The sequence below is a fragment of the Psittacula echo genome, assembly GCF_963264785.1.
Source record: "Psittacula echo genome assembly, chromosome: 1".
In the NCBI taxonomy this organism is placed as follows: Eukaryota; Metazoa; Chordata; class Aves; order Psittaciformes; family Psittacidae; genus Psittacula; species Psittacula echo.
Genome location: NC_137735.1, coordinates 108,048,980 through 108,076,469, shown reverse-complemented (window position 1 = coordinate 108,076,469; position 27,490 = coordinate 108,048,980). Strand labels below are relative to the sequence as shown.

General features: G+C 43.6%; 1 protein-coding gene across 1 annotated transcript in view; it reads right to left on the bottom strand.

The window, feature by feature from the left end:
• Positions 1–7,688: 7,688 nt before the first annotated feature.
• Positions 7,689–27,490, bottom strand: part of PRR5 (proline rich 5) — a gene marked incomplete at its 3' end in the record, with an annotated part of 56,767 nt that continues 36,965 nt past the window's right edge. The window contains exons 7-8 of the mRNA XM_080628789.1: positions 10,887–11,025; positions 7,689–8,239 (exon numbers count right to left, since the gene is read on the bottom strand). Coding sequence (XP_080484915.1) covers positions 7,689–8,239; positions 10,887–11,025 — 690 coding nt within the window. The remainder of the gene's footprint in view (positions 8,240–10,886; positions 11,026–27,490) is intronic.

Here is a 27,490-nt window from a genome sequence, read left to right as displayed (position 1 = left end):
AAGAACCCCCCATACAGCACATTTAAGGAACAACTCTTGGAAGATGCAAAAGGTAGGACACCAAACCAGCATGAGCATGAGCATGAGCACCAGCATCAGCATCAGCATGAGCAAATCAAGTGAGTCTTGCAGACAGAAAGTTGGATTCACTTGGTTCTGCACAGTAACCGCGTGCTTGGTCCTTTGGGACTGCACATGCAAACATGATGTGCAGCTTCTTTCCCTGCTAAGCATGGCTTCAGTTTTTCTGTTTCTTCATCATTTGCCAATTCCAGACTGACAGGGCAAGCTCCTCAGCTGCTCTGAATGCTTGCAGTCTCTGGTTGCAGAAAGAACCGTGGTGCTCCATGGATGAGCTTAGTTAAAGTATCTGGATGGGTCTATATAGTACAGATGCATCTATAGTGTCTTTCAGGGCTTGACACATGCAAGACCAGTTCCAAAATATTGGAGCAGTTTGTAAATAACCAACAATTACTTGCTTTTAGAAGTCCAAGAAAAAGAGGAGGCAGGGGGACTAGTGCTGCCGCAGATATATTTGTCTGTCTAGGTCTGACAGAGTAAAACTCCAAATGCCACCTTTGGCCTTGGCAACCAAATGCCATTTTCTGCATAAATAGAGTCCTTGATGTTTGACCCAAGGAGGGGAGAAGTCAATCTGGAAAAGAACTAACGTCCCAAGCTTGTTTTCCCTTGGCAATGTTCATCATATCCCAGGGAGTGCAGCTGATCGCCTTCCCCCTCGCTGCGCACAGCAGCAGCTAGGGAGTTGCAGGAAGGTTTGTGCAGCAAAACCTTTTCTTCCTCCTCTCACTCAACCTGCCCTGGTAATCTGGACCTTTCTTCAGAAAGCTTTTATCCACTGGAGTACTGCCTGGTTTGCCAGCAGTACAATGTACTCGACTGCCACTGCTCCTCACTCCAGGAGTGGGTGACACAAAAGGCAGTTAAAAATAGTGAACATTTGTGTGGCTAATCAGAACTGAAACTGAACCAGTGAAACCAAAAACATTTTCCACTCTTACCCTGACAAACGCCTCCCCTCACAAGCCTTACAAAAGTCTCTGCTCAGAGCTGTGCACAGCCTTTTTCTTCAGAATAATTTCTGTTCACTCTCCTCCCCCAGGGAGGCTTGAACAAGGCTTAAGAATGGGGAAATCACAAAGCTGCTGGCACAGAGGTGGGGTGAGATCTTTGCTGCATTTGAAGCCAGTTCAGTTTTGCCTTTAAATAGGTTACATCTTTTGTCTGCACTCACATGCCATTCTGCTCCCAATTTTTAGGTGCAGCATTTCCATTTCTACTATTACTACTCTATCTTACTGTGCAAAGAGGTTGCCTGTGGGTATCCCAAGAGGTTACCAGCTTCTCCAGCTTTCTGCAGTGTGTTACCATCCAAGACGACTGCATACCCATGAGGTTTAAGAATGAAGTAGCTTAATAATTCACAGCAAATAATAGAGTATTTATGAAAGACAGACATTGTTGCAGAGAACTAGGGAATGCAAGTACCATACCTGTATTTCAACATAACCCTGAGGGTATCATCTAAACACTTACAAACTAGCAACCTTTATATCTGTATCTGGGAAAAAAACAGATTAACCGATCATGAAGAACAGAGCATTATGATCTCAATTTTCCACAAAACTATCGCAAGTGGGAACATAAATTTTCCTCTTTGGAAATCAAGCCTAATGCTTTCCAGTTTTTTGATTGAAAGAGATGGATGAAGTGTGAAGGAGAAATATTTGCTCCTGGGGATTACTAAGTATATTCAGGACAGAACATGAAGCATTTCAGAGCGATCTAAAATATTTAGAGTAATGGGCAGTAAGAAGCTTGATGCTGATAAGAACAAAGTAACAAAGGCTGAGGGGAAAAACCCCACAAGGTGCTCAAAGCTAACATCAGCTAAAGAAACAGCCTAGTGTCATTGTAAACGTGTCAGCAAAGATTGCTGCTGAGGAGAAAAGCCAAACAAGGCATGTAGACAGATAGGGAATGGATCATAAATAAGAATTAATTATCATGTATAGACCTAAATCAGTGATGCAGCTACATTAAAAGAATATGATTGCAACAAAGTTAAATACACAGGACTTAGGGTTGTATTGCTAATATTTGTTCAATCATTGTCTAATACACTGCCTCCTCTCCTCTTGTCATGCATGCTTTATCACAAAACCTTCAAGCAACAGACAATCCACTCAGCAATTTAAAACGTAGGAAAGACGGATAAGAACATTATCCCCATGTTCTGAAGAGGTATAGAGCTATTAAGTGACTTAAATCTATGCAAAAAGCCTGTGGAGGACACGGAATTAAGCCATCTCAGTTTCTGAGTTCCAGCGCACCAACCTGATCCCGAGACTGATCTTCACTGTATAGACAGCAGTGCCCTAAGAACTCCCTTCAAATCCTGATTTCCAAACCCAGAGTTCAGAGGGCTAGGACTTATTTTATAAGTCACAGAATAATTAGGAACTAAATATATTCTGAAACAGTTAGCAATCTGAAGGTGAAAACGCTGATGCAGACCCTCAGTAACAGAAATACAACTTTAGCCTCCAATACCTAATTTTACAAAGGTAACTAGCAAAAGCCTCTGGCAGGTTATTACCCCAACAGTCCCATGGCTGTTCACACACCCAGTTTTCCCTTCCCTCTCTCCTCTGGCTTTGGCAGGGCATCCTGGCAGCTCCTCTCTCAGGTAGGCAATGCTGCTATAAGCAGGCGAGCAGCCAACTTGCTAATCCAATTAAGCAACACAAGACCCGAGGGGTGCACCCTTTGTGAAAGAATAAGCTATTTTCATTATTTAATTACCAGTCAAGTTACTTGCCTGAAGAATATTAAAATGCCAGTGTAATTATGACATTAAGATACTCAGTCAAAGCAAGCTCCTTTCTGCTGATCACCCCAGAAAGTGGCTTCTGAGGGTGATGCACAGGAGTAAGCAGCAGCTTTAAACCAGATATATGATTCAGGGAAATGATGCATCAGCTTGACTCTGATGAAACCAGTGAGTTTAAACATCAGTTTTGATGGAGCAGCTAGGCCAACATACAGCATTTGGAAGAGTTCACGTCCACTTGTTTGATGTATCCTGGGACCATAAAAAACATTTGAACCACTGTCTGGGCCTTCTCTCAATAGCTTGAGCAGTTCAATCAGTTGGTATAATCTCCATCCCTCAGAGATAACTATTCTGTCTGATTTTGCCTGAAAATAGACAAGAGCCTGAGGTCCTCCAGGCCACACATAGGGACCAGGAGCCACATTGGATGACTACAGCAGCTGTTCCCTGGCAGCTCTTCTCTGATCATGCTCCTGGGAAGGGTAGGCTGGCAAGTGAGCCACAGCAGCCCAAAAAACCCCAGGTGGTCTGTGGTTTCCTGAAGCCTGCTGCCAGTTAAGGCAACTGTCTTGAGCAGCTCTAATCCATGTTGGATTTTACGGGACACAATGGCACCGCTGCTTTCTTGGCACTTTCCACCCTGTGCCCAGCAGCTCTAATCCATGTTGGATTTTACGGGACACAATGGCACCGCTGCTTTCTTGGCACTTTCCACCCTGTGCCCAGCTCAAGATGCTGGTCTGCTCTTCCAGCCCCAAGCACCATCTCCTCCCTTTGTACAGGAAGAGTTGTCTAGGAACTTCCAAACCACTCAGCATAGCAATCTGCTGCTGTTGCTACCACACCATGTGAACAGAAAGGGATGTTAGAAAGCTCTTCAAGGCAAAATATATTTATTCCCCTTTTAGAAGCAGATTTTCCTTTTTGCAAAAAAGACTCCAATTGTAAACCTAGCATTTTATTCTCCTGGAGAGCACAGTAGCAAGGATTTCTGTATTATTAAGATAGCTGCATATGTTATTTGCAGCAGCGCCAGCTCAACTGATATCTGGGTTTTCACTCCCCACCTCCAAATTTTGGTACTTTGAGAAAAGTTCTGCAATGATAGTCGCACCTCTATAGACCAGAGCCCAAAACTAACACTAAGAGCTTTCCGACATCCTTATTTTCGAAGTGTTCTCACAGCATATTATCCTAATAAAGAGGTAATCCACACATCTCTAACCAGAACTTGAGAGGTATCAGATATTTTCGTATTGTCACATGTTGATACAGTGGCCCTAGGAGAACACAGCCCATAGCCTCTGTCACCACAGCTTAGTTGTTCAGATGGTATGGGCTAGTGCATTTATTTTAGTCAAAAGCACCACCAAAACCAGCTTGCCAGGAGCTAATTGAATAATGTAAAGTCATTTTCCCCATTTCTTAGGAAAAAAAGCCCTGTATTTGGGCAGCACTATTTGCAGCCAATTATTCCGTTATCTCCAGTTGTGCTCCAGGGAGCTGTATTACACAGAGCTCAGCAGCTGTTCATTAGGTTAGTCTCCCAGTTCCTTTTGCTTGCATAATGCTCACCCTGCAGTGCCATATGACAGGAGCTTTAAGTGCTATCTGTTGCTCTGTATTATCCCTTGTAGGATTTTGGAAGCCATCACAACCAGGAAAATTGCAGAGAGCTTTTGATTTTTTTGGATTAGAATACAAAATGCCACAGTTTATCATAACAAAGAATGGGTGGAGAGGAATAACTGGCATACAGAGAATGCCCCTTAGGAACAAAGCTTGAGTACCACTGGTGGATCAGGACACTTCCTGTAGCAGCATTTGAAAGCTGAAAGCCATCACTTCATAAATATATTTTGGCAAGAACCTGCACTATTCTTTGATGCACATATTTCCTTTGTAATGACTTCATGATTTGCCTTTTAGACTACCACATCCGTGACCTGTCTGCATTGGGATTACTAGTAGATGAATCACAAATCAGGGTAGTCTCACATCTGTGCAGCATTTAAAGTCACTGAACACTGGTCTCTGATTGCCTGCAAACTCCTGGCTCAGCATCACTCGCATGATTGGTCCTCCCAGGGCCAGGTCTGATTACACCACTCCACACCTTGCACATTCACATACATGAGCTCTTGCAACTACAAACCAGACATACCTCAAAGCCCAGAGGTAAAGCACAGCTGCACTTGCATCTGCCTACAGAGAACACATTGCCCGAAGTCATGCTGCTTCTTGGGGAACAAGCTGATGCTAAACATCATCTCTGAGGACAATGGAGAGGGTGGCTTTCACAGGGATCAGCTAGACCATCACATCCAGTTTTTCAATTTACAGTTGTATTTGCCTACATATTTTAACTTAAACTTGAAGGAGAGACAAAATGCCACCCCATCACCATTGCAGTAAGGAACTTAACTCTTGACTTCAGAATTTTAGGCTCTTCATAAGCAACCCCACCAAGATAATAATGTTTTCTTTAATTAAAAAAGACCCCTGAAACTGCAGCTGCAACCCCTAAATTAGAATGCATTTGTTCCTTCCTTAGCATCACCCCAGTATGGGAACTTTAGCATAGCAGACAAAACACTTGTGATACCAGCTTTGCTAGCAAAGACAAGCTTAGTTCAGCAAGCTCTAAACCACAGCAGGAGCAGAGCTCAGCCTGCTCCATTACACCATCATCAGGTTACCTTACTTTAAGCCAATTTAAAGCCTCTTCACCCCCAAAAATACAAGCCTTTTACTTCAGCTCAGCAGCCCTCACAAAACATCTCAACATCAAGTAATGAATCCTAACAGGTCTGAACCCAACTTCCTTAAATACTCATTCAACCCTATCACAGCTGGTAGTCACAGTTCTGCGGGTGGGGTGAGGCAGGGCTGGGTTTGATTTGGTTTTGATTTGCTTTTTTGCCCTTCTCCAATGTAGTCCTGGACCTTCGTCGGTATCTTTTGAAGGATTTACATGCTGCTGCTGCTGTTGCTCCTGAAAGGTTATGGAAGATTTTTCTGCTGCTTGAGCTTTGACCCTAAAGAGCCCACTTAAGGGATGCCATGCAGGCATCCAAGCTGTTCTTGCTGAGGGCATGTTCTGCTGCACCTGTCTTTCTGCCAGTTGCTGTTAAGTTCCTCCACACTGACTTTGCCCCACATCCAATGGTCTCATCCAAGTGTGTTCCCCAACTGTTAGGTTTGAGACTGTTGGGACATAGAAGCAATTATCTCTGTCTGAAGGAAACTATGAAGTATGACCTAACTTATGTGCCTACCTGTAGGGGAAGCTGTCCAGCTCAACATGCCAAACACAAAGAAACAAAGCAGACACTAACCCCCTGCCTCATTTACGAGGCTCCTTCCTCAGCTGGCTTCTGTGGTTCTCAAATCTCTGTGTTATGGAGAGCCTGCACATCTCTCTGGAAGCTGAAATCTGCAGCAGTGAAGTAGGGTGGTTGCAAAAGATTGAGCTAACACTTTCCAAAAGATCAAGTAGTGAGGCCAAAGGAAATCAAGTATCAGAAGTGGGGCCCTGAGCCTAGAAATGTAATCAAAGCCTGGCAAAGAGTTTGGCGAATGCTGGGGTCAGCAGTGCAAGTGCGGAGCAAAGCTGGAGAGTCCTTGAGCATCTGAACTAAGCATCAGGCGCTGCCAGACTGAACTGATGATGAGTCTCTGCTGAGCAGCTCAGGAGTTACCATAAGACTCTTTCCTCCAGAGGAGATGCCTAGGATGGAGTGATCTGAAGTAGCTCTTTATTCACTGGAAAACCATCTGATCGAAAATCTATTATGCATCAGGATTTCTACTTTACCTATATACATCAACCCTCTGTAAAACCACTGACACAGCTCTTACAACAGGATGTTACTGTGAGGGAGAATCAAAGAGCTGGGAGTGCTCAGGATGAGAAGAGCTCCAAGGTTCACAATCCCCAAATATCAACACATAATTGACATTATATGCATTATTGTATTTCTTTAAGAATATAAATATATAATGAGAATTTCCACCAAGAGGCCATATTTTTATTTATTTAGGAAACAAGTTGAATTCTGCTGGAATCGCTCCATACAATGGATGTTCCAGGAATTAACAGTGCACAGATTTCTTCGAAGTGCCACATTCAGAGCATATTAACATGGTCTCAAAAGCCAGTTTCAAGACAACTCTCCCACAGACACAAGGTATTGGCTGTGAAACAGAACATGAGACATGAGGCATCACGTCACATCAAGTAGCACATTTCTGTTTATTTGCCTTTCTTCAAGAAATCTTAACTCACCATTAGGCAAAGGAGTGCATACAAGATGTACCAGATTAAAATAGGCTTCTTTATCACTGGATTCTGTGGCATGAAGGCCCACAGCCTCTGGGCTTTTTTGTTTTTTTAAAAGGATATTTTTTTTTACTTTGGCTGAGGTGTTACAGTTCAGAGAACAATCTGCCGCCTACAGGAAATCTCTTGAGAAAACTAAAAGTGAACACAGCTATTTGCTAGGCTGTTTTACTGAACAAACACTGCCAGCTGTACTAATAGCATTTCACCAGACACTTGTCAGCTTCTGAACCCCTACGTTTATAAAGACAACAGGAAACCCAACTGCAAAGTGATGGAGACAGGGAGAAATGGCACTGGAGTTTCTTCCCCCTTGCAGTAGATTCCTGCCTGCTGTAAACTTGTGTCTCTGTACTTCAGTACAGATGTGATGACCTACAACAGAGGTTCTGCCCTAGACATACATAGCTTGCCCATAGTCTGACTCAATGCGCTAGTAACTTTCATATATTATATTAAACTCCAAGGTTTGTCTCCTAATGTCCTTCACATGATGCTCTGTCTGTTCACGTCCACATTGTATGCTGATGAATTGGAGCAGCCTCGGCCAAAATCAATAAAAATGCCTTCAGAATCAGAGTCAATTGACTCCAAAATCTGATCCACTATGTTCTCAGGGCTGGAAGATGGAACTGGAATCAAGGAAGGGTCCCTGTCCAGCTCAAAAGACCTATGTGTGTCGTCCATTGAGTGGAAGAGTCCTTTCTGTTGCTCAGCTGTGCTGAGTTTGCTAGAGCATTGCACTGACCCGCTGCTGGGCCTTTCCTGGTCTCCTGACAGTGAGCTTTTCGTGGCTGTCATGGAGCTCTTGGAACCATTGTCCATGATGGTGGTGAGGTTGGAGTACCCCTGGAGCTCCAGGCAGGAGGTCATTTCCGAAACAGAGTGCCTTCGGATGCCTGTTCCATTGGCAGCCATGCCCTCAGTTTCATACTCGGCCACTGGTGTCAGCAGTGGATTGTTGTAGCTTTTCGATCGCACCACGGGGTTCTTGGCAAGGATGTCACCTGATTTTGAACGCCTGAAGAACCGCTTTTCTGTGAACAGAGGAAGATCCAGAGTAATATCTACAAAGTCACTTGTTATCATGGTACTAATAATTACAAGTGTTAAAAAGAAAAGTCATATCCCTGAGCTTTTCCTATATGACAGACCCCTTTATAAGAGAATACATTTTACTAGTTCAGTAGATCAATGGGCTTCAGATTTCCTAGAATTCTTTAGCATATTGAAGACCACAAACCTGTCTTTACAAATAATAGCTGAGATTTCCTTATATTCATACAACTTCAGCTGGAATAAAACAGTAAATATTGTGGGAGACCTGACATACAATTGCAAATACTTTCTTCAGGCAAGAACAGAAAGTGCAATTCTGTTCTTGTTCAGGCTGTAAAGGTCATCACTAATTTATAGAAGTTGAAATTTTAACTTTTCTACCACCTTAGGAAAATCAGGTGTCTTCAAATCTAGGGCACAAGGATTAAGACAGGCATTTTTACTAAACAACTTAGATTCAAAGCATCATTCAGAGACCACAGAAGGAGAGAGCACCAAGAGTGTTTGGAAACGTTAATTGGAAGGCAGTGCCCACAGCAACTTTTTTTGGGAGCAAACCTGCACTCAATGCGGCAGTGACTGTACGCCTATTGCTGTTAACCAAGTGGGCTTTTTCCACAGAATGGGCAGCAGGTGGCAGCAAGTCAGCACGGAGATCTTTCACCGGTGGTTTAGGGCTGGAGTGCTCTCCAGCAGCTAGATCAAAATGACCATCATGCAAACTCACTGTAGACCTCAGTGCTCAGACTCACTTTTACTACAGAAAAAAGCGGTGTCAATAATAGGTCTCACTTTTGAAGCTTTCTTCCTGCTATTCGCACTTTGCCATCCCCATGAAAGGGGCACGGCTGGAGAAGGGAACCTAATTACACTCTGAAAGTCAATCACTACATATAAATTTCCTGCTTTAAGTCAGGCTGAAAACCACACTATTTCCTTTACAAATGCCAGTCTTCTCTAAAATTATGTATAGATTGGGCACAAATTCCAATTGTATGCTGTACTACTGAAAACACCAGTTTCTGTATTTAAGATTGCATTTTGCAGTTCTGTCTGCCTCAGTAGTGAAATCAACTGAGCCAAGTTCACTTTTTTGACTTTTTCTTTGTTAGGAGTTTGACCTGGCAAACACAAAAGGTTCCCTGGGGCTGCCCTGCCACAGAAACCCTGGCTTTTTGCTCACACCAAGGCCTGAGTGGAAGGAAAGGCTGGGTGTGCTGGCCAGACAGGGAAGAAAAGAGGTCAGTGACCTCACCAGTCCCAAGGATGGTATGTCACAGCTTTAAATCATTCTACCAAAATAGTGGGACAGAACAAGATGTGCTAGTTTAAAAGCAGCAGACTTAGGAACTCCACAGTCATGTAATACTACATATATTTTCTAACAAAAAATTTCACTGGGGTTTTATTCTTTTTTTGAGTGCATTTTTTCTACCCTAACATACAAAAGCTTGTGTTCTGAAAACATCAATCTGGGGCTCCATTTAAATGCGTGTGGCCTTTTAATGGCAAGCAATGAATACAAAGTAGTAATCCTGAGCCATTTTCCATAAATAATTGGCCTCTATTTACTCATGTAAAACTGATTTGTTTAACACCTAATGCAATACAACCATTTTTCCACTCAGCTTCAAGGGAAAATCATCTACCTTATTGACCATTTCTGACAAGCAAACAGACTAAATTGACTGCACAGGAAACACACAATTGAACTTATTTTCCCCTCTGTTTTCTCTATTCAAGCAGGACATCACAGTATTTACACTAAATTACTCAGGGACTACCACATTTCCTTTTTTATTTAAGCTGGTAGCATCCCCTTGCATTTTCAACAGATTGAATTACTACATGGGATATTCAAAAAACCTTCATCTTCGCCAAATCTTGCCTTCACTGAATGCTTCAGAGCTCAAAGAATCACAGAAAATAAGCTGGAAGGGACTCAAGAGGGTCCATCACTCAGCTTCTGCCACCAAGCAGGACCACGTTTCCCCATACAAATGCCTATGTATGTGACATGTATACAGTGCAGTGAAGATTTAACAGCCTCCAGAGGTGGTTTATGTGGCATTAGAGATTTTTTCCTTCCATGTAATCTGAATTTCCCCTGCTATGTGTGGTCCACTTTGTTGGTTTTATCTCCAGTGGGTTGAAGAACAGCTTATTACCTTCTGCTCTGGAGAAAGCTTTTACATGTTTGAAGGCTTATCCGTTAGTCTTCTCTAAGACAAATTCCTACTCTATTTCCTGTTTTAAACAATCTTGTATGATCTTTGAGCACTAATGAACAGGTACTACTGAGCGCTCTAGAAACGGCTTCTTGCTTCTTCCTCTCACTGTTCATAAAGCATCCTGTGTTAAAGCTTTCTCACTAAAAGGAAATGCTAAACACTCCAGAATCAGATTGATTTATGAGCACTGTTATGATGATCCATTTTCATTTTCTGCCTTTGTAAAGGTCCACTGTGACATTGCACATTGCAAAGAGCGTGATCTTAGAAAAGGAGCCTGACCAAATTGAGTTATTTGTTGCAGCCTCCACTTGTGTGGGCCCTGGCCCTGTGTGGACCAATGTTTTTGTGAAGCCCCCTGGGCTGTGTCAAACCAAGCCTCTGTTATTCTTACCCAAGATACAGGAAGAGTGTGTGAAGGGTCCATCACTGGAATACAGACCATATGTGCCCAAGTAAGGAGAAACGACTTTCTGGATTAGGGATTCCAGTTTCAGATAATCTTCAGTCACACCTTTTGACTCGTGAACCCCCTGGAAGAGAAAAAATACTCAGATGAGCACTGTCCCCTCCAACCATCAGCATTCATTGCTCAGCAGGGCAAACGGAATGGCAGCAAGTATTTTCACTGAGTTGTATAGCAAAGGTGCACTGCAATGTGATAACGGTTTGTTACTACAGCTGATTCCTCCTACTGTAAAGGCGAGAGATGTGAGTCGAAACAGAGAGACTCACCATGCAGGCGCTACACAAATGCTCAGAAAGAGGCAGTAGCTACTTCCAGGACATATAAATCCAGAAAGGTACATCCTGCTTAGTGCAAAGGCACTCAGGGAGGACGGAGTATGTGGTCTGTGAAGGTGAATTAAAAATATCCCTGGTTTTTTCTTTGTTCAGGATGACTTCCTGAAGAAACCACCGCTGAGGGCTGCACCAGGGGCTGGTACCACAGGGTGTCACTGCCATCTAAGCAATACCAACACGGCTGCTCTGAGACACTTGAAAACGTTTCTTCCAGGATATTTTCAGCAAGAAATATTTATAGTGAAGAGGTTTCTCTCTCTTTCCTCACCTCCTCCCTGGCACCTGCCATTATCCAGGCAAAAGTCACATTATAATTATCATGGTAAGATTCACCCACAGGCGACATCTTTTGTCCTTAGCTCTTAACTCCGCACTTCCACACACAAATGGGCTTACAAGGCTGCAGAGGTGACAGGAAAACCCTGTGGAGCTGTAGTCTCCCTTCCACTTTTACAGCTGCAGTATGCATGCTCCTGCATTGTTTCAGCACAGCCCTGTATTACTCATGTGTAGGATTCTTCTTGCAACCCCAAGTAAATTCACATTTTAGTGTGTTGCTATGTAGGCATATATTTGACATATCTTCTTTCAGAATTAAGATCCTAAATGTCATACTCAGCAAGAAGTTTGCTTGAATTTAGCAGAATTCCAGATTTCATAATACGTCCCTGAATTATTGTAAAAAGAAGCAAGCTGGGATGAAAGCCTCCACAGAGCAATATGCAGATCAGATGAGTAAAATTGCAACACTTCCTTCAGCATGCGAAAGGATCCTGATGTTCAGGGTGTATTCACTGCTCAGTATGATTCACCAACCAGTGTCTGCGGGTGACTATCAGCCTGCAACGTGTTTGTGAATGGCTTACTTCACCTCTTGGCTGCTGCGATGCCTGAACGCTGCCTGGCGCTACCTGATGAAAGTTTATGAATGGAAAATAAATAATGGCCAGCAGTGAATGGATGGAATTTGGATTTCAGTTCAGTGGGTTTTAAATAATGAATAACAATCCTTGGAGATGTGCTATGTCCTGTAAAACTTTGGGAGAATCACAAATATAAATACAAACACAAGGGCATATGCAGTGAATCTGAAAGCTTGCAAACACCAAAGTAACAGCAGAATGATTCCATAGCTATTCAACCAATTTAAATCAGACAGAAATAACATAGGAATAATTCAGAACCCTTAGTAAAGATGCATATATTATTTCCAAGTCATTGTTGGCCTATATCAGAAAAATATGTTTTAAGTAACAGAAGGAAGGGTCTCAATTTTTATCATGTTGAAATCTGCTCCTGAGTTTTCCCTCATGTCTTGCTGGGATTTAGCCAAGATCTTTTCAGGCCTCAGAAGGGTGTCATGCCTGCTACCTTACTACATATTCATGATTGCATCAGGCTCATAACCCACTGGCAAAGGCCAGCGCGTTAGGCCATCTGCTCCAGGCTCCCATACCAATTACATGTGGAACTAGTCTCCTAAATGTGATACATAATACTAGTGGCAAAAGCCAGTGATATTTAGCATTGTTCATGCTTACACTTTGTGGTAAGGTTTTACTTTCTTTTCTGACATTAAAGTATTTTTGATACTTGTGAAATAGGATAACTAAATATCAGCTGTGGAGAATGAAACCCTTTAAGTCACTAGTACCATGCTGCCCATAAAACGACTTTTACCAGTAGCAGAACTACAACAGTGTATGAGTGATAAAAGTGTCCTTGTCCAGTTGTAAGGCTGATTTCCTATCAGCCTTACATGCCTGAGAAGTTCTTTTGGTTTCCCTCTTGCCTATGACTTATCTGTTCTGGTACACAATCTTGCTTCTTTGATGAATGCTTCAAAAGCCCAAGCTGTTTTCTGCATTGACTTATGCTCTGGCAGGAATACATGGAGGCTTTCAGCAGCTCTGTTGGGTTGGGGTAGGCTCCTGGGGTGAGCTTAGAGGATGGAAACTTGACCCCTAAGGTCCAGCTGCTGCAACACTCCCATCAGAGGGCACAGATTTGCCTTGTCCCACCACTGCTGCCCTGCAGTTGCTGTGCCTGGAGAGCCCATCAGCTCAGTGCTCCTGAGGAATATCTTGTTCTCTCAAAATCCCAACTCCCTAACCACTTGCATCAGCTTTTTCTTCAGCCTTGCCCTAAACCTTCAATCCTGGTCTCCCAAGAGTAGAGCTAATCTCCACCCCACTTTTCACTTCAGCCTCTTTCAGTTCACACCTTTGAAGTGAAGAGGCAACAAAACACCACCTTTACTACGTAAAGCTCCAAGTATTAACGCAGTCTGCCATTAGTCTTATTCCTCATCTCTGCGATCATCCATGGGATGCTTTTCAAAACATACTGAAAAGTCATAAAACATCTGATGTCCGCTGGAGCCATGGTGACTTCTCTTCTGCCATTGCACCTTGGCACAGATGTGCTGTATCCACCTGTGACATCCTTCCTGTGTTGGCCATTGTTCCAGGCCTTCCTGCTGGAGCCCAATGGGACAGTTCCCTTAAACCACTTTCTCAGTGTGGAGCTCCTGTGACAGTAGGACTGCAACAAGCTGCAGACCATGTCCTGAACTTGTAAAAGAGTGTTTTTCCTGAATTCGTTTCTTCTGTGTTATTCAATGACAAACATCCTCCAGACCTCTATTTAACCAAACACAAGTACATCCCAATAGTCAGCAAGGACTTTCTCAGCTTTCCAGACCTAAACCATTCCACACAATGACACCATCACTTATTAATTACTCCAGTGGAAGTGGCCCAGAGGAGTGTCTCAGAGCAAGCTGGGGCCACTTCTGCCTGGCTGCAGCCCCTGCCCAGGGGCAGAGTGGCACCATCACTGCATGCCACTCACAAAGCCAAATGTCCCCTGACCTAGAGCCAGCTGATCCTTGCTGCAGCTGTGTCAACATGACACATCTGGGAAGCATCCTGACCCAGGGGTCTGGGCTGTAGGCTGTCAAAGGTTGGGTCACAGGGTGTAAGGCAGCCCCTGCTCCTCTTCATGAGCTCTTAAGATCATGGACCAGGAAGAAGGTAGCTGCAGGTTCACACATCAGCTCACAATAGGTTAGCTGAGATATACCAAAGGTAGTAACAAGGTCAGGGGTGCCTCATAACCCTATTGAGAATGTGGGGCTTTACAATTCAGCAATTCTTCCAATTTCACTTCTTTAGTGAAACCCAGGCATGGCTGGGCTGCCCTTGGTGCAGCTGAAGGGTGGCCAGAGCAGGGGTTTGCTGTGGCACTGGCACCTCTGAATCAACTGGTAGTGGGGCATGAGGAACAGCAAGTGTCTGAAATGGTGACTGACCTGCCAATTCTTGTTACTACAACAGCATGCAAACCTCACTTCAGAGGGTACTGTATGTTAGCACCATATGGGGCTGAAGCAGGCAAGGAGCTTCAAGGGAAAGGATGAACACCTATTAAAGCAGACCAGCTGTAAGAGGGTGGGGAAAGCTTTTGCTTTGCTTTAGCTGCCAGCTCCAAGGGCACATTTAAACTTTTCTCTCCACCAGAGGTTTCCACCCCATGCATTGTGCCATATGTAAAACCACTTGTTGATGTGACACCATATTCAGTGTTCCAGTGGAAGTTTAGTATGAAGCAAAATATGGTTATAAATGCTTCATATATCTATGTGTAAAAATGTATAGATATCTATGCATCTATCTACATGGTTATCTATATATATTTAAAGATATACGGAGTCCTTTTTAGACTCTTTCTCAAATTTGTAAGTGATTGTGCTTATACACGCAAATTAGCTTCATTGTATAGCAAACTTGCGATTGTTAACCATGTCAAAATAGTTTCTGAAAAACTGATGGCAGGACTTAAAAGCCACCAATAAAATAATAAAAAGTATTTTCCTGTTATTCTGGCAGCTCATGGTTCTTCACGTACTTACTTCTTGACACCTGACTAGTTTGGCATGTCACTATACAGCAATAAGGCAAAAGTCATATCTAGGAGGCTGGCTGCTTAGCTTGCACGAAGCTGTATCATAATCTGGAGGAAAGAAGAAAACTTGTAATATTATCAGTAAAACAGACTCTAACCTTACCTTCAATGCAATATTTACTCTTCAGACATGCAAAAATCTTACTTTAAAAGATAACTGTGACCTTTCATGAACCCAATTTCATTTTAGCAGTAGAGTTTCATGCTTCTCTGCAAGAATGAGATGTATCTATTGAACTCCTTTCAAAGGCCTTGCCTGACCTATTTATTTCTTAATTGAGGGACAAAATAGCTCAATATCAAACAGCTGCAAGTACCTTAGTACTTCTGGAGGAATGTAGCTGCTGGATCAAATGCTCATCTTGGTCATACTGTTTTGAAATGCGACAACAGTCACCTCATTATCTTTGGAAGGATTATAATGTAACATTATGACAAGAGTCTGCCCTACTCTCAAGGCGTGGATAATGGAGATTTCAGTCCTGAATATGTGAATACCATTGCAAATGGAAAAGGTCTATGCTCAGCATCAAGAACAGAGAAAGGTTATTTCTCCATGTAACACGGTATCCAAGTCTTTAACTTCATTAACCTGTAATTAAATCATTTAGAAACAGAATTGTATGTAGTAGTTCCAAAGCACTGAAAGGAACCTATACACTACTATTTTTGATATGTAAATCTGTACACACTCTCAGAAGGGCCTTATACTCTAAAGACTACAGGTTATTGAGGTAACTACTCTGTGAAGTTACTGTTCTGTTTGCTGCACTGCGGCACCAACCACACGCAAACCCCCCATTACTGCACTCAAGTATGTTGCTGGAACAAACATTCCTTGTATTTGGGAACAAAACCCTATGAGTCAAAACTGTAAGTCATTCCAGCAAGAATGGACACACTGAACCACTCAGGTTTCCATCCCTGTTAATTAAGTCAGTTAACCCCAAGCTCCTTCCTACTGAGTTTTTAAAGGGCACAAGGCTTCTTATAAAAGCACGGAGGAAAGAATACATTTGGCACTGAAAATAAACAAATGTGTTCAGAAGAATAGCTGGGGTTTTTGTAACCCCACATAAGGCCACAGCCTCCTTTGTCAATATATAGAACTTCTCTAAGCCTCAAAATGGTCCTAAAGCGCAGGCCACTCTAGACAGGCATTTAAGGACTTGAAGAGTCCTCCTCAAGCACAACATTAAACCTTCCCTGAGGCTAAGGGGAGTTATTGATATCCCTAGTGTTTTGAATGCTGTACAACAAAGATGAATCGCTTTGACCATTTTTTAATGAACATATGTTTTAACAAAAAATACTACTAAGCCATTAACAACCTTGTATCTAAGCACAGGGTACATGACTTGCAAATCTGACAGAAACTGAAACTATTTTGGTAACATTTGCCACAACTTTTCTTAAGGAAGAAATAAAAAAAGTTAAAAAAAAAAGAAGAATCAAATATCCTTCCTTTATTTTACCATGGCAATGAAACAACCACAGTCATAACCCGTGATTTCTATATCCTATTATGTAATTTTTAACACCCTCTTCTCTTTACAGGGAGTGAACAGTGACGGAAGCAGGTAGAACTGCCATCAATCCAACTCGGGGTAAGATGCAATCCTGCCTGCTGCATCTGTCCCTCTGCAATGAGATTGGCATTGCTACACGGCCCTCCAAGGCTCCAACTCTGTCTTTTTATTCATTACAATAACTGGAATCCCTTAATTTGTGGTAAAAAAAAAAAGAAGACACCTAAAATGTAACTGGATAGTATCAGCACTTCCAGACAAATGCTCTGAAATGACCATAAACTGGGCTGCACTGAGCCCAGTCCATCGGGATGGAATTCAGACTGTGAGTTGCAAAGGAGTGCAGAAATTAATCATCTGCCTTCTACCACTTTTCACCTGGTGTTGGCTACTTCACTTCCTCAGGCTCTGGTAAAAAACCCAGACATGAAGCAACCCCCAAAGACAGTCACACCATGAAAAACGGTTTAGGCTCCTGCTGGTCTGGTATGTCATTAGACAGCACAGCTAAATTAGGACCCAGAATTGTAGGCTTCCCATGCTCTTGTGAGCAGATGTAGGACATCTTACAGAAAACGCCTGGCTCGTGAAACCCTGGCATGTGGCAGAAAGGGAGCTTGTGTATCATTTGCTGCTTATGCCTCTTGCTTCTCACCCCAAAAACTGGTTGCAAAGCTGAACATCTCCTTTTCACCTGCATTAGGGAGCAAAGAGGTGGCAAACCCTTGCTGTTTCAGTGGCAAATCCCCACTGTTAACAGCCTGCCCAGGGAGATCAATAACAAAATACAGCCCCAGAAACAAAGTCTGTTCTTGGGCCACTGAGCAGGTTGCTTCATTTTCTGTCCCACTGCTCTGCGAATTACAGCCTGCTCACAAGTGCTTGCTAGCACAGTACTAAGTAGAGTAAAGATGAAATTTTCTTCCCAAGTGGGAAGAGCAGCCAGCAGAACAATGGTACATTCACCACTGCACCCAACTGTCTTGAAATCTTGGGAATTGGTGTGTTACATTGACTTAAAAATTATTTACCAAAAAAATCCTGAAATGTATCACTCTCTTGATGGTAGGCAAGGCACCAGACCAGAGAACTGAGCACATAAATCACAACAGTTGGATACAAAAGAGCTACAGCTAAAGCTGTCACATCCTCTGGCTATCAGGCACACTTCAAGGGTGATATCTCATGCAGGCCAAGAGGCTAGAAATAAACCTAGCTGCTGGCTGTTCTTTTTGCTACCTACCTGCTTTCCGTTGATGCTTGGCTCATGTTATTCTACTTTGGTTTCATAGCTGGATTTCCATGTGGCCATCACTCTCTCATGCCTGACTCCTTTTGTTTTAACCCTCTGCTTTGTCCCTTTGACATCTGCTGTTTCATAATACCCCACATCCATCCTGATCTCCTCTTTCAGGCCCTGGGTAAGCTCTCCATCATATGCTGAGCTCCTCTGCTGTATGAGCCTCCCTGTATTCATCTTTACCACAGGCTGCTTCAATTCTGCCAGGAAAACTGCAAGTTGTCCCAGGTAACTCCCCAGTCATCCGTCTGAAAATAACCATAAACCTCTATTAAACACCAAACTGCTTTTAACTGACCAGCAGTAACTTAGGGTTTTGCTGAGTACTTAGAAAAGGTTGTAGGTCCTCTACAGTTTACAGTTATGACTAATGTTATTACTATGTTACCACTAGTAACATCTAGAAATGGTGCTATCACCCAGTTTCTTTTCACTTGCTTCTTTAGCACAGAGTATTATAGGACCATTTACCTAATAAATTACACATGAAAAGATATCTCCCATTTTTAAGTGTACCTAACAACAGGATGTAACAGTGGGAACTACTTCATGCCCACCTGCAAAAGTAGGTGTGCTGAAGTATACACTGGTCATTGATCAAATGATGTAACACTCAGCTTCAGCATTGATGCTTCAGCTGATCAGCATGTTTACATGAGTAAGTATTGGTGCACAAGACTGCCTTCTATTTCAACTGACAAACTGCTGGATGGCTTTTAAATGAAAAATAAAATAGAATGTGAATAAGATAAAACAAACAAAATCTCTCTTCTCTGAGGTCAGGGTGGGCAAACGAAGCAGGACCCAAGCCCAGCACCCTGCCAGGAGTGGACATGGCACTGAGGGAGGCGCAGCATGTCTTGGTGCTTTACATGAGAGTAGCTCTACCGCAGGGGACACCAAGCAGGAACAGCCATGAGCTAGATCCTGTGTTACCAACTTCTAGACTCAGGGAAGAAAGGAGTAAAATCCAGACTTCTGGATTATTTGGTTGAGTATTTCAGCAATAATTACTCTTGGTGACTTGATGGCCAAGAATAGCGAAGTTCTCTGCCCGTGGGACAGGAAGTGGCTGTATACAACTCATGGCCAAATAACACACCTTGAACCTTGGTCTGCTGGGGCATCCTTGATGGCTGGCCTCCACCCTAGTCTTCCAACAAAAAGGTGTGACCACTGCTGAAGCAGTCCTGACCTAATGCTATGTGAAAGGAAACATGCTGCCAGAAGAGTTTACAGGGTCAGACCCAAATGTAAAGTGAGGTCCTGGCCTCATGTACTGCCCTGTCTTAGCCACACAGAAAAACAGCTAAGAAATATAACTACTTCCTGCTTAAAAGCAACAGATTCTTTGGAGGAAAGGAAAACTCATTAAGAACCACATTTCTTTCTTTAACTGACAATAGGTCAGATCACTACATCTGAAAGAAACACATATGGAGTGGTGTTAAACTAACAAACACCAGATAATAATAGCTGCCCAACTACTTCTAGGGAAAACTGAAATTAAAAGTCACAAGACATACCGCAAGGCAGACACAGAATAATATCTATAGTGAAAACACACATCGTTCAGCCAACACTGCTGGTGGAGAATTGGCAAGTGCACACCCTGGTGACCACATAAACAGCAAGATCTGCTTCTTATTTTAGCCAAAGGGATATCAGCAGCCTTGCTTGTAAGAGATTTGGAAGACAGTGTCCTTACAGGCCATCACTATGCCATTTTGGTGCATGTAACACCTTTCACTGCATCACATCTAGCCCCCTAAAACTTTAGCGACACAGAGAAACCTGGTCACAGGGCAGGCATGAAATCACTGTGCCATGGAATTGAGGACAAATGGGCTACCAGTCCTTGCCATGTGCACCACTAGTGGCACAGCATGTGCTCCCGGTTTTTTTCACCTTTTGCTTTGTTGAGAAAAGGCTTCAGGGGTGGTCCCCAGGTGTGTAAAAATTTTGTTTTCTCTACATCACTGTGGCACTTTCATTGACCAGACCCACACAGCCTCATGCTTTGGAGGAGACCACAGTGCTGTTTAGAGCTGCTGCTCTTACTGCACCATGGAGCATCATCGTGGGAGTCTCCCACTCACATTTACTCCAGCTGACATGCACAACACTCTACTGAAAAACTCGAAGATCTTGCTTTCATAACCCCTGCAAGAATCCCCTGAGCTCCAACACAAAATCAGGAAGCCCAAATAGGTAGAGATATTGGGCCCTCTCACCCCCAACTGCCCAACTGTTCCCTGGGAGTCAGCCCTGCAAAGTGAATCCCCAGTATTATACAAATTAATTACATTTGTAGAGCAGCAGAGTAAACTTGTGGAGGTATCAGATGTGATAACAGATTCTTCTCAGTCTCTGCAATCTTGACGTCAATGGTAACCCACTGCACAGAATCAGCTGTGCAGTGTCAGACCAAACTTTAACTAAATTCAACGTCTTCTTGCTAACAGTGATAGCCGGAGAAGTGCACAGACAAAAAAAAGAAATAAGGCACGCTCAGTGTGGGCTTTCCTGTAGAGAACTGGGAACAGGGAACTGGCGGAAGTCATTGCTAGACCACTCTCCATCATCTTTACCAAGTCTTGGGAAACGGGAGAGGTGCCTGAGGACTGGAGGAAAGCAAATGTCACTCCAGTCTTCAAAAAGGGTAAGGAGGAGGACCCGGGTAACTATAGACCGGTCAGCCTCACCTCCATCCCTGGGAAAGTGATGGAACACCTTATCCTTGATGCCATCTTAAGGCATGTCAAGGATAAGAGGGTTATGAGAGGCAGTCAACATGGCTTTACCAAGGGGAAGTCATGCTTGACCAACCTCATAGCCTTTTATGAGGAAATAACATTGTGGATGGATGATGGCAGAGCGGTGGATGTGGTCTACCTTGACTTCAGCAAAGCATTTGACACAGTCTCCGACAGCATCCTCATAGCTAAATTGAGGAAGTGTGGTCTGGATGATCAGGTAGTGAGGTGGACTGCGAACTGGCTGAAGGAGAGAAGCCAGAGAGTTGTAGTCTATGGGGCAGAGTCTAGTTGGAGGCCTGTATCTAGTGGAGTGCCTCAAGGGTCAGTATTGGGACCAGTATTATTTAATATATTCATCAATGATTTAGATGAGGGAATTGAGTGTACTATCAGCAAGTTTCCTGATGACACTAAGCTGGGAGGAGTGGCTGACACGCCAGAAGGCTGTGCTGCCATCCAGCAAGACCTGGACAGGCTGGAGAGTTGGGCAGGGAGTAACTTGATGAAATATAACAAGGGAAAGTGTAGAGTCCTGCATCTGGGCAGGAACAACCCCAGGTTCCAGTATAGGTTGGGGAACGACCTGTTAGAGAGCAGTGTAGGGGAGAGGGACCTGGGGGTCCTAGTGGATGGCAGGATGACCATGAGCCAGCACTGTGCCCTTGTGCCCAAGAAGGCCAATGGCATCCTGGGGTGTATTAGAAGGGGGGTGGTCAGTAGGTTGAGAGAGGTCCTCCTTCCTGTCTACTCTGCCCTGGTGAGACCACATCTGGAATATTGTGTCCAATTCTGGGCCCCTCAGTTCAAGAAGGACAGGGACCTGCTGGAGAAAGTCCAGCGTAGGGCAACTAAGATGATTAAGGGAGTGGAGCATCTCCCTTATGAGGAAAGGCTGAGGGAGCTGGGTCTCTATAGTTTGGAGAAGAGGAGACTGAGGGGTGACCTTATTAGTGTATACAAATATATAAAGGGTGAGTGTCACGAGGATGGAGCCAGGCTCTTCTCAGTGGCAAACAATGATAAGACAAGGGGTAATGGGCTCAAACTGGAACACAAGAGGTTCCACTTAAACTTGAGAAGAAACTTCTTCTCAGTGAGGGTGACGGAACACTGGAACAGGCTACCCAGGGAGGTTGTGGAGTCTCCTTCTCTGGAGACATTCAAAACCCGCCTGGACACATTCCTGTGTAACCTTATCTAGGTGTTCCTGCTCTGGCAGGGGGATTGGACTAGATGATCTTTTGAGGTCCCTTCTAATCTCTAACATACTATGATACTGTGAATACATTTGTGCTTCTGGCAAAGAGTGATGTAAAAACTTGCTGCATGGGACTTCGCAGTAGCCCTGAAGCATAAACAATATGTGCTAGAAATTATTTAACCAACAAGATGAAGATGATCAATAACTGATAGAATAACTAGCTTCCAGAAATAAGGAACCAACGTAACTACTGAGCCCTCTGAATAGGGGAGAAGATGGATTTCTTTGTTACTTTCACTAAGTGCTTTTCTTCGGAGTTGCAGCCTTCCAGGTGAGTGCAATGCTGAACCCTTCTGCTGTCTGAGAGAGAAGGACCAGACTGCTCACAACAATCATTCAGCCTAATTCTGCATGCTAATTGCAGTTAAGTGGAACTATGCTGACTGGCATCAGCTGGCAATCCAGCCCAAACCAGCAAGGGTGGAAACTGGGTGAAAACAGGTCCATGGAGTGAGTGATGAATTTTTCCACTTATATTGATGAAATCCTGATGTTCGCAGTATCACAGAATGGCTGAGGCTGGAAGGGACCTCTGGAGTCACCTGGTCCAACCCTGCTGCTCAAGCAGAGCCACCCAGAGCAGTTGCCCAGAACCATGTCCAGATGGCTTCTGAATGTCAACAAGCATGGAGATGCCTCCACCTTTCTGGGCAACTTGTGCCAGTGCTCAGTCACCCTCACAGTAAGACTGTGTTTCCTTATGTTCAGATGCATCCTCTTGTGTTGATTTTGTACCAATTGTTTATGGTCCTGTCACTGAGCACCACTGAGAAGAGCTTGGCTTCATCTTTACATTCTTGTTTCAGGCATTTGTTGGATTGATAAGATCCCCCTGAGCCTTCTCCAGGCTGAACAGTCCCAGCTCTCTCATAAGAGATGCTCCTGTTCCTTTATCATCTTCATGCTCCTTTGTTGGTCTCTCTCCAGCATACCCATGTCTCGTACTGAGGAGCCCAGAACTGGACACACATGTGACCTCAAGAGTACTGAGGGGAAAGATCACCTCCCTTGTCTAATGCAGACCAGGGTATCATTAGCTTTTTTTACAGCAAGAGCACGTTGTTAGCCCACGCTCTTCTACTAGCTTCAATGGGGCTCAGCATTTCTGGAGGGCTCTCCAACTGAAAGCTTCAAGTCCCATAAAAACGTTGAGTAAACTCTGGCAGCTCACTAAGACAGACTACAAGATCAGTCGATCCATTTTGAAGAGACATCTGGGTCAAAAGAAACACCCTCCAACAAAGTAACTGGGAGCAGAAAGGGGTCAAGGACTGGAAGTTTAATCTTCCCGCTCCTGCTTCTAGCCCACTTGTCTGTGTTTGTCAGGACAGACTATTTCAGGTACTTCCTCCTGGGTTTCCCTGGTGATTCATACCACTTTCATTCCAAGCAGACAACTTGGTCATTTTTTTAACCTTTAGGAAACAGAATCAAAACAGAATCAAAACTGCTTCAAGCAGGGATGAGATTTTGCTTTGTTCAAGCCTGTGTTGACTAAGCTGAACCTGATCTGCTTAAACTATTTGTGCCCTCTTTCCTGTGGAGGGTTTCTCTGCAGCAGTCCAAACCAGAATGAGAAAATGTGCCTGAGCTGGGGGGAAATGGAGGACACATCTTTGCAGACTGGAACAAGCTGGAAGAAAGCAGTTTCACCTCTCAGAGGGCAATCTCAGCCCAATGGAGGAGGCTAAGAATTCGTAATGGACTCATTTTCAGTAAACCTCTAGGACTACACTATGTGTGGCCACAAACAGGTATATCTCACAGTGGGAGGAAATGTGAGAAGCAGGACTTGTACGTCAAATTCTCAATTGCTTTTAGGCAGAATAATCCCTGTTAGGTTAACTATTTAATACTGGTTTAGAACCACAGGAAGCTGTGCCCTATGCATTACATGTCCACTCCTAGGCACCGGTATCTTTTTTGCACAGTAAGGACAGATGCAGCTGCACAGTTCATGGCTGTATTGTTATGAGACCTCGGTAGTGTTGCCTCGCAACATTTTTTCCTCTCTTTATTTTATCCTAAGCCATTGGCACACTGGTAAAGCCTAGAATATTCAAAGGGTTAAATCATGTCTTGTCTCATCTCTGCCTGTTGTTTTTCTCATAGCAACAACGTTCACGGGAGGGAGAGGCAGAGAAGCTTGCAATTGCCATATTGACAGAAGTCAGCACTTCAGATCCTTGCGACTGCCTCAGAAATAAAGATCTTGTCATATTCACTTTAATCTCCAGCAAGTGCCAAGTTATGTCAATGTCAGCGTGAGAAGCTGCTCTGTCTCTCTCTTCCTTTCACTGGTGGCACTGAGACACAGACAAAAGATAAGGAAGACAAAACACTCAGACATGGTTTGTGTTCAGCTGGTGAGAGAGTTTTTCAAATGGCTTAGCTGCAGAAAGATAGCAATAGGATTTTTCTTTCCAGAAAGGATCAAAGACTACGAACAGGCTAGTCTTCCCATGACCCACAGAAATCCAATCTCCCTTTAAACTGTTACTCGACATTTTATATGAGACTGCAAAAGACAAAGCAGAAGATGAAGACCGAAGATAAGTAAGATATGAAACGATTAAAAGTAAGGAAGTCCCTTTGAGGACTTAAGTACAGTGCTTAGGATCCTGCAGAAGCTGAACAGCCAGTTTGCTAATAAAGATCCAACAATAATGGTATGCACTTTTGTCTTTCATAGTTTTAGGGCTAGAGGTTGTCTGCTTCCCAGCTAAGTGACTCCCCTGGGCACAGATGAGAGCTGCAATCATCTCAGTCAAATAAGCTAAAATGACTTTGAAACAACCCACCAAATGAATCTACGCAGAGGTAAGTGTCTCTGAAGAGCAGTTTATGGAATAAATTTGACCTAGAGTTAGTTTATCTGCATTTACAAATGTTTTACCACTGCCACATTGCACTCACAGGCAAGCACACACCTGCACAAAAGTGCTTGTGCAGCCCCATGCAGAGATCACCCTGCGAGTTACCAAATAATTAGATGTGATGTTTAATGTCCAAGAGAATAAAGCTTCTCATTTCTTTTTAGGCTCTCTCCTGAAGTTCTTGCTGATCTATACACATTAAGCTCATCTAACCTTGCTGGGGAATTGATGACTTTTAACTCTGAGCATTCAAGTCTTTGACCTACTCTTGGCTCTGAGTGTTTTCTCATTTAACATTTATTACAAGTAAATCCATCTTGCATCTATTTTCAGGTGGGTACTCATACAGAAAAAGGGGTGGCAGAGCCCTCCCTCAGTGCATCCAGGCTCTTTTGAGGAGACACTCAAGAAATGCTTTTGAAGAGCTGCAAACGTTAACTTGACTGCTGTTGACTAATTGTGAGGATTTCTGATACTGCCTTTCACAGCCACACTCCCCTTTTAAATCACTAATGAAAATTCATCCCTCAGCATCCTCCTTACTGCCTCATCCTTTACAGGTAGCTGAATCTACTCCATGAGTTTTCTTCTTTTCTGAAATACCCTTGAATAGACTGAGCAGATGTGTCAGCTCTGCCTTCTGGATTTTTAAAGTATTTGCTATTTCTGGCAGCAACACTGTTTTCATCACCAACAACTCATTCCCCTGAGCCAGAAAGCAGCAGATCACCTCCAGATCACCTATCTCTCCTGGCTTAAGAAGGTGCATGGCTCAGACACCAAAGAATGGCTCAGGCAACCAGACTCTCAGGACAGCTGCTTGCCCTCAGCCTGCTGCTTGTGTAGGCACAAGTAACCCACCAGGGTAACTGGAAAATGAGCAGTGCCTCATGGTAATTCTCTTGCACAAGCAGGTAGATCTTCCATTCAATCCCACATCACATAAGTTTTGGAGCCCAGGTACCTGGCATCCTGGGCCTGAGGAAGCCCTCCTGGCTTGCAGCAAAAGCTTTGCTGAAAGCAACACATTTCTACAGAATGATTTAATTTCAATAAAAATGTCTTTGCCAATTCAGAATTCTTGGAAAATAACTGACTGGATCTAGAGCAGAAACCCTCTCTCAGCAACCCAATGTGTAGTGGATAAAAAGAAACAAAGAAAAATAAGCATACAAAATCCAAGTCTGCAAGCAGAGAGCACTGAGCAGAGTACTCCCCAGTTGCAAACAGTACACAGATTAGGATGTGATCGCAGGAATGGCTCTGAAGGACAGACCTTCCCCCTCCTTCGTACTTACCACCCACTAGGGACATGCACTCTGGCAACTCCATGCTCTGGCAAAATTCAGCACCATTCAGCAAGTCTTGAAACAACTGTGGTAGGTCTTTACGTAATGGAAACCTGTGTGGTTGAAACCAGCAGATGCCCTGACCTACCTCTTGTTGATATGACTCTAATGCTGAAATGAAAGTCCCTTTTTTCTCCCCTCAGTGCTGGCTGGTGCTTTAATTCACAGAATATCACACAGCCAGCTCCACAGAGCAAGCCTTCTCCTTGGTTCTGTTTTAAATGTTAACAACACAGCCACATATGTAACCATGTTCTAGAGCTTTCCAGGCAAAATTACTATGCAATTCCTCGTCTACTATACACAGGCTTTACTACAGCTGCATTAGCTTCATGCTGCCTAAACATCTGTCCTCATGCCATTCAGACATTTTGAGAAACAGTGGAAATACCCCAATGCTTCTTCCAAGGTTTTATTCTCTTCATCTAAACAAGGAAACCACAAGAAAGGCTCATGAGTGATACAGAAGGAATGAAGGATTTATTTTTTCTCTTGAAGCCCAACAGGCAGCCTACAAGAGGGCAAGAAGGACCACACTGTCCCTACAAGACACCTAGACCACTAAGGCAAACAACATATTATATGTCATAAAATCACTTTTAGCATGTTTGTCTTCTTGTTTCCTCCCGTTCTCTATTTGTCTGTCCAGATGCATCTACCACCTCTGGCATCAAGCTACACAAACTTTAGCGCAGAGACTATATTTTCATTGTGTTTATACAGTGCACAGTGCATGAAGGCTCTTGTCTACCCACACTAGAAAGAAGAGAGGCTTGGAGATACACGGTGGCCAGAAACAGAAGCAGCTGACAGCTCTCAGCTCCTCAAGGAGAAGAAATGTAATTGCTTTTATGTGAGCACCACTCCAGCAGCTGTATTTTGCAAAATACCTTTCTGACAGATTCCAGCCAGGCTAAACAATGGCTTTTCCTCTTGCCAGCAGCATCTGCTTGATTGCAGCATGCTTGCTTTTTGCTTTGCATTTGAGTCAAGAGCACAGCAATCCCCTGCCTAATGACTTAAAACCAGAGGCCTTTGGATCCATTGTGAAGAGCACATGAGTGAGGAGCAGTTCTCTACCTTCGCTGCACCCATGTCTTGCCCACCACAGCTCTCACCCTCCTGATGGATGGTTGCTTCTCAGCAAAACCACA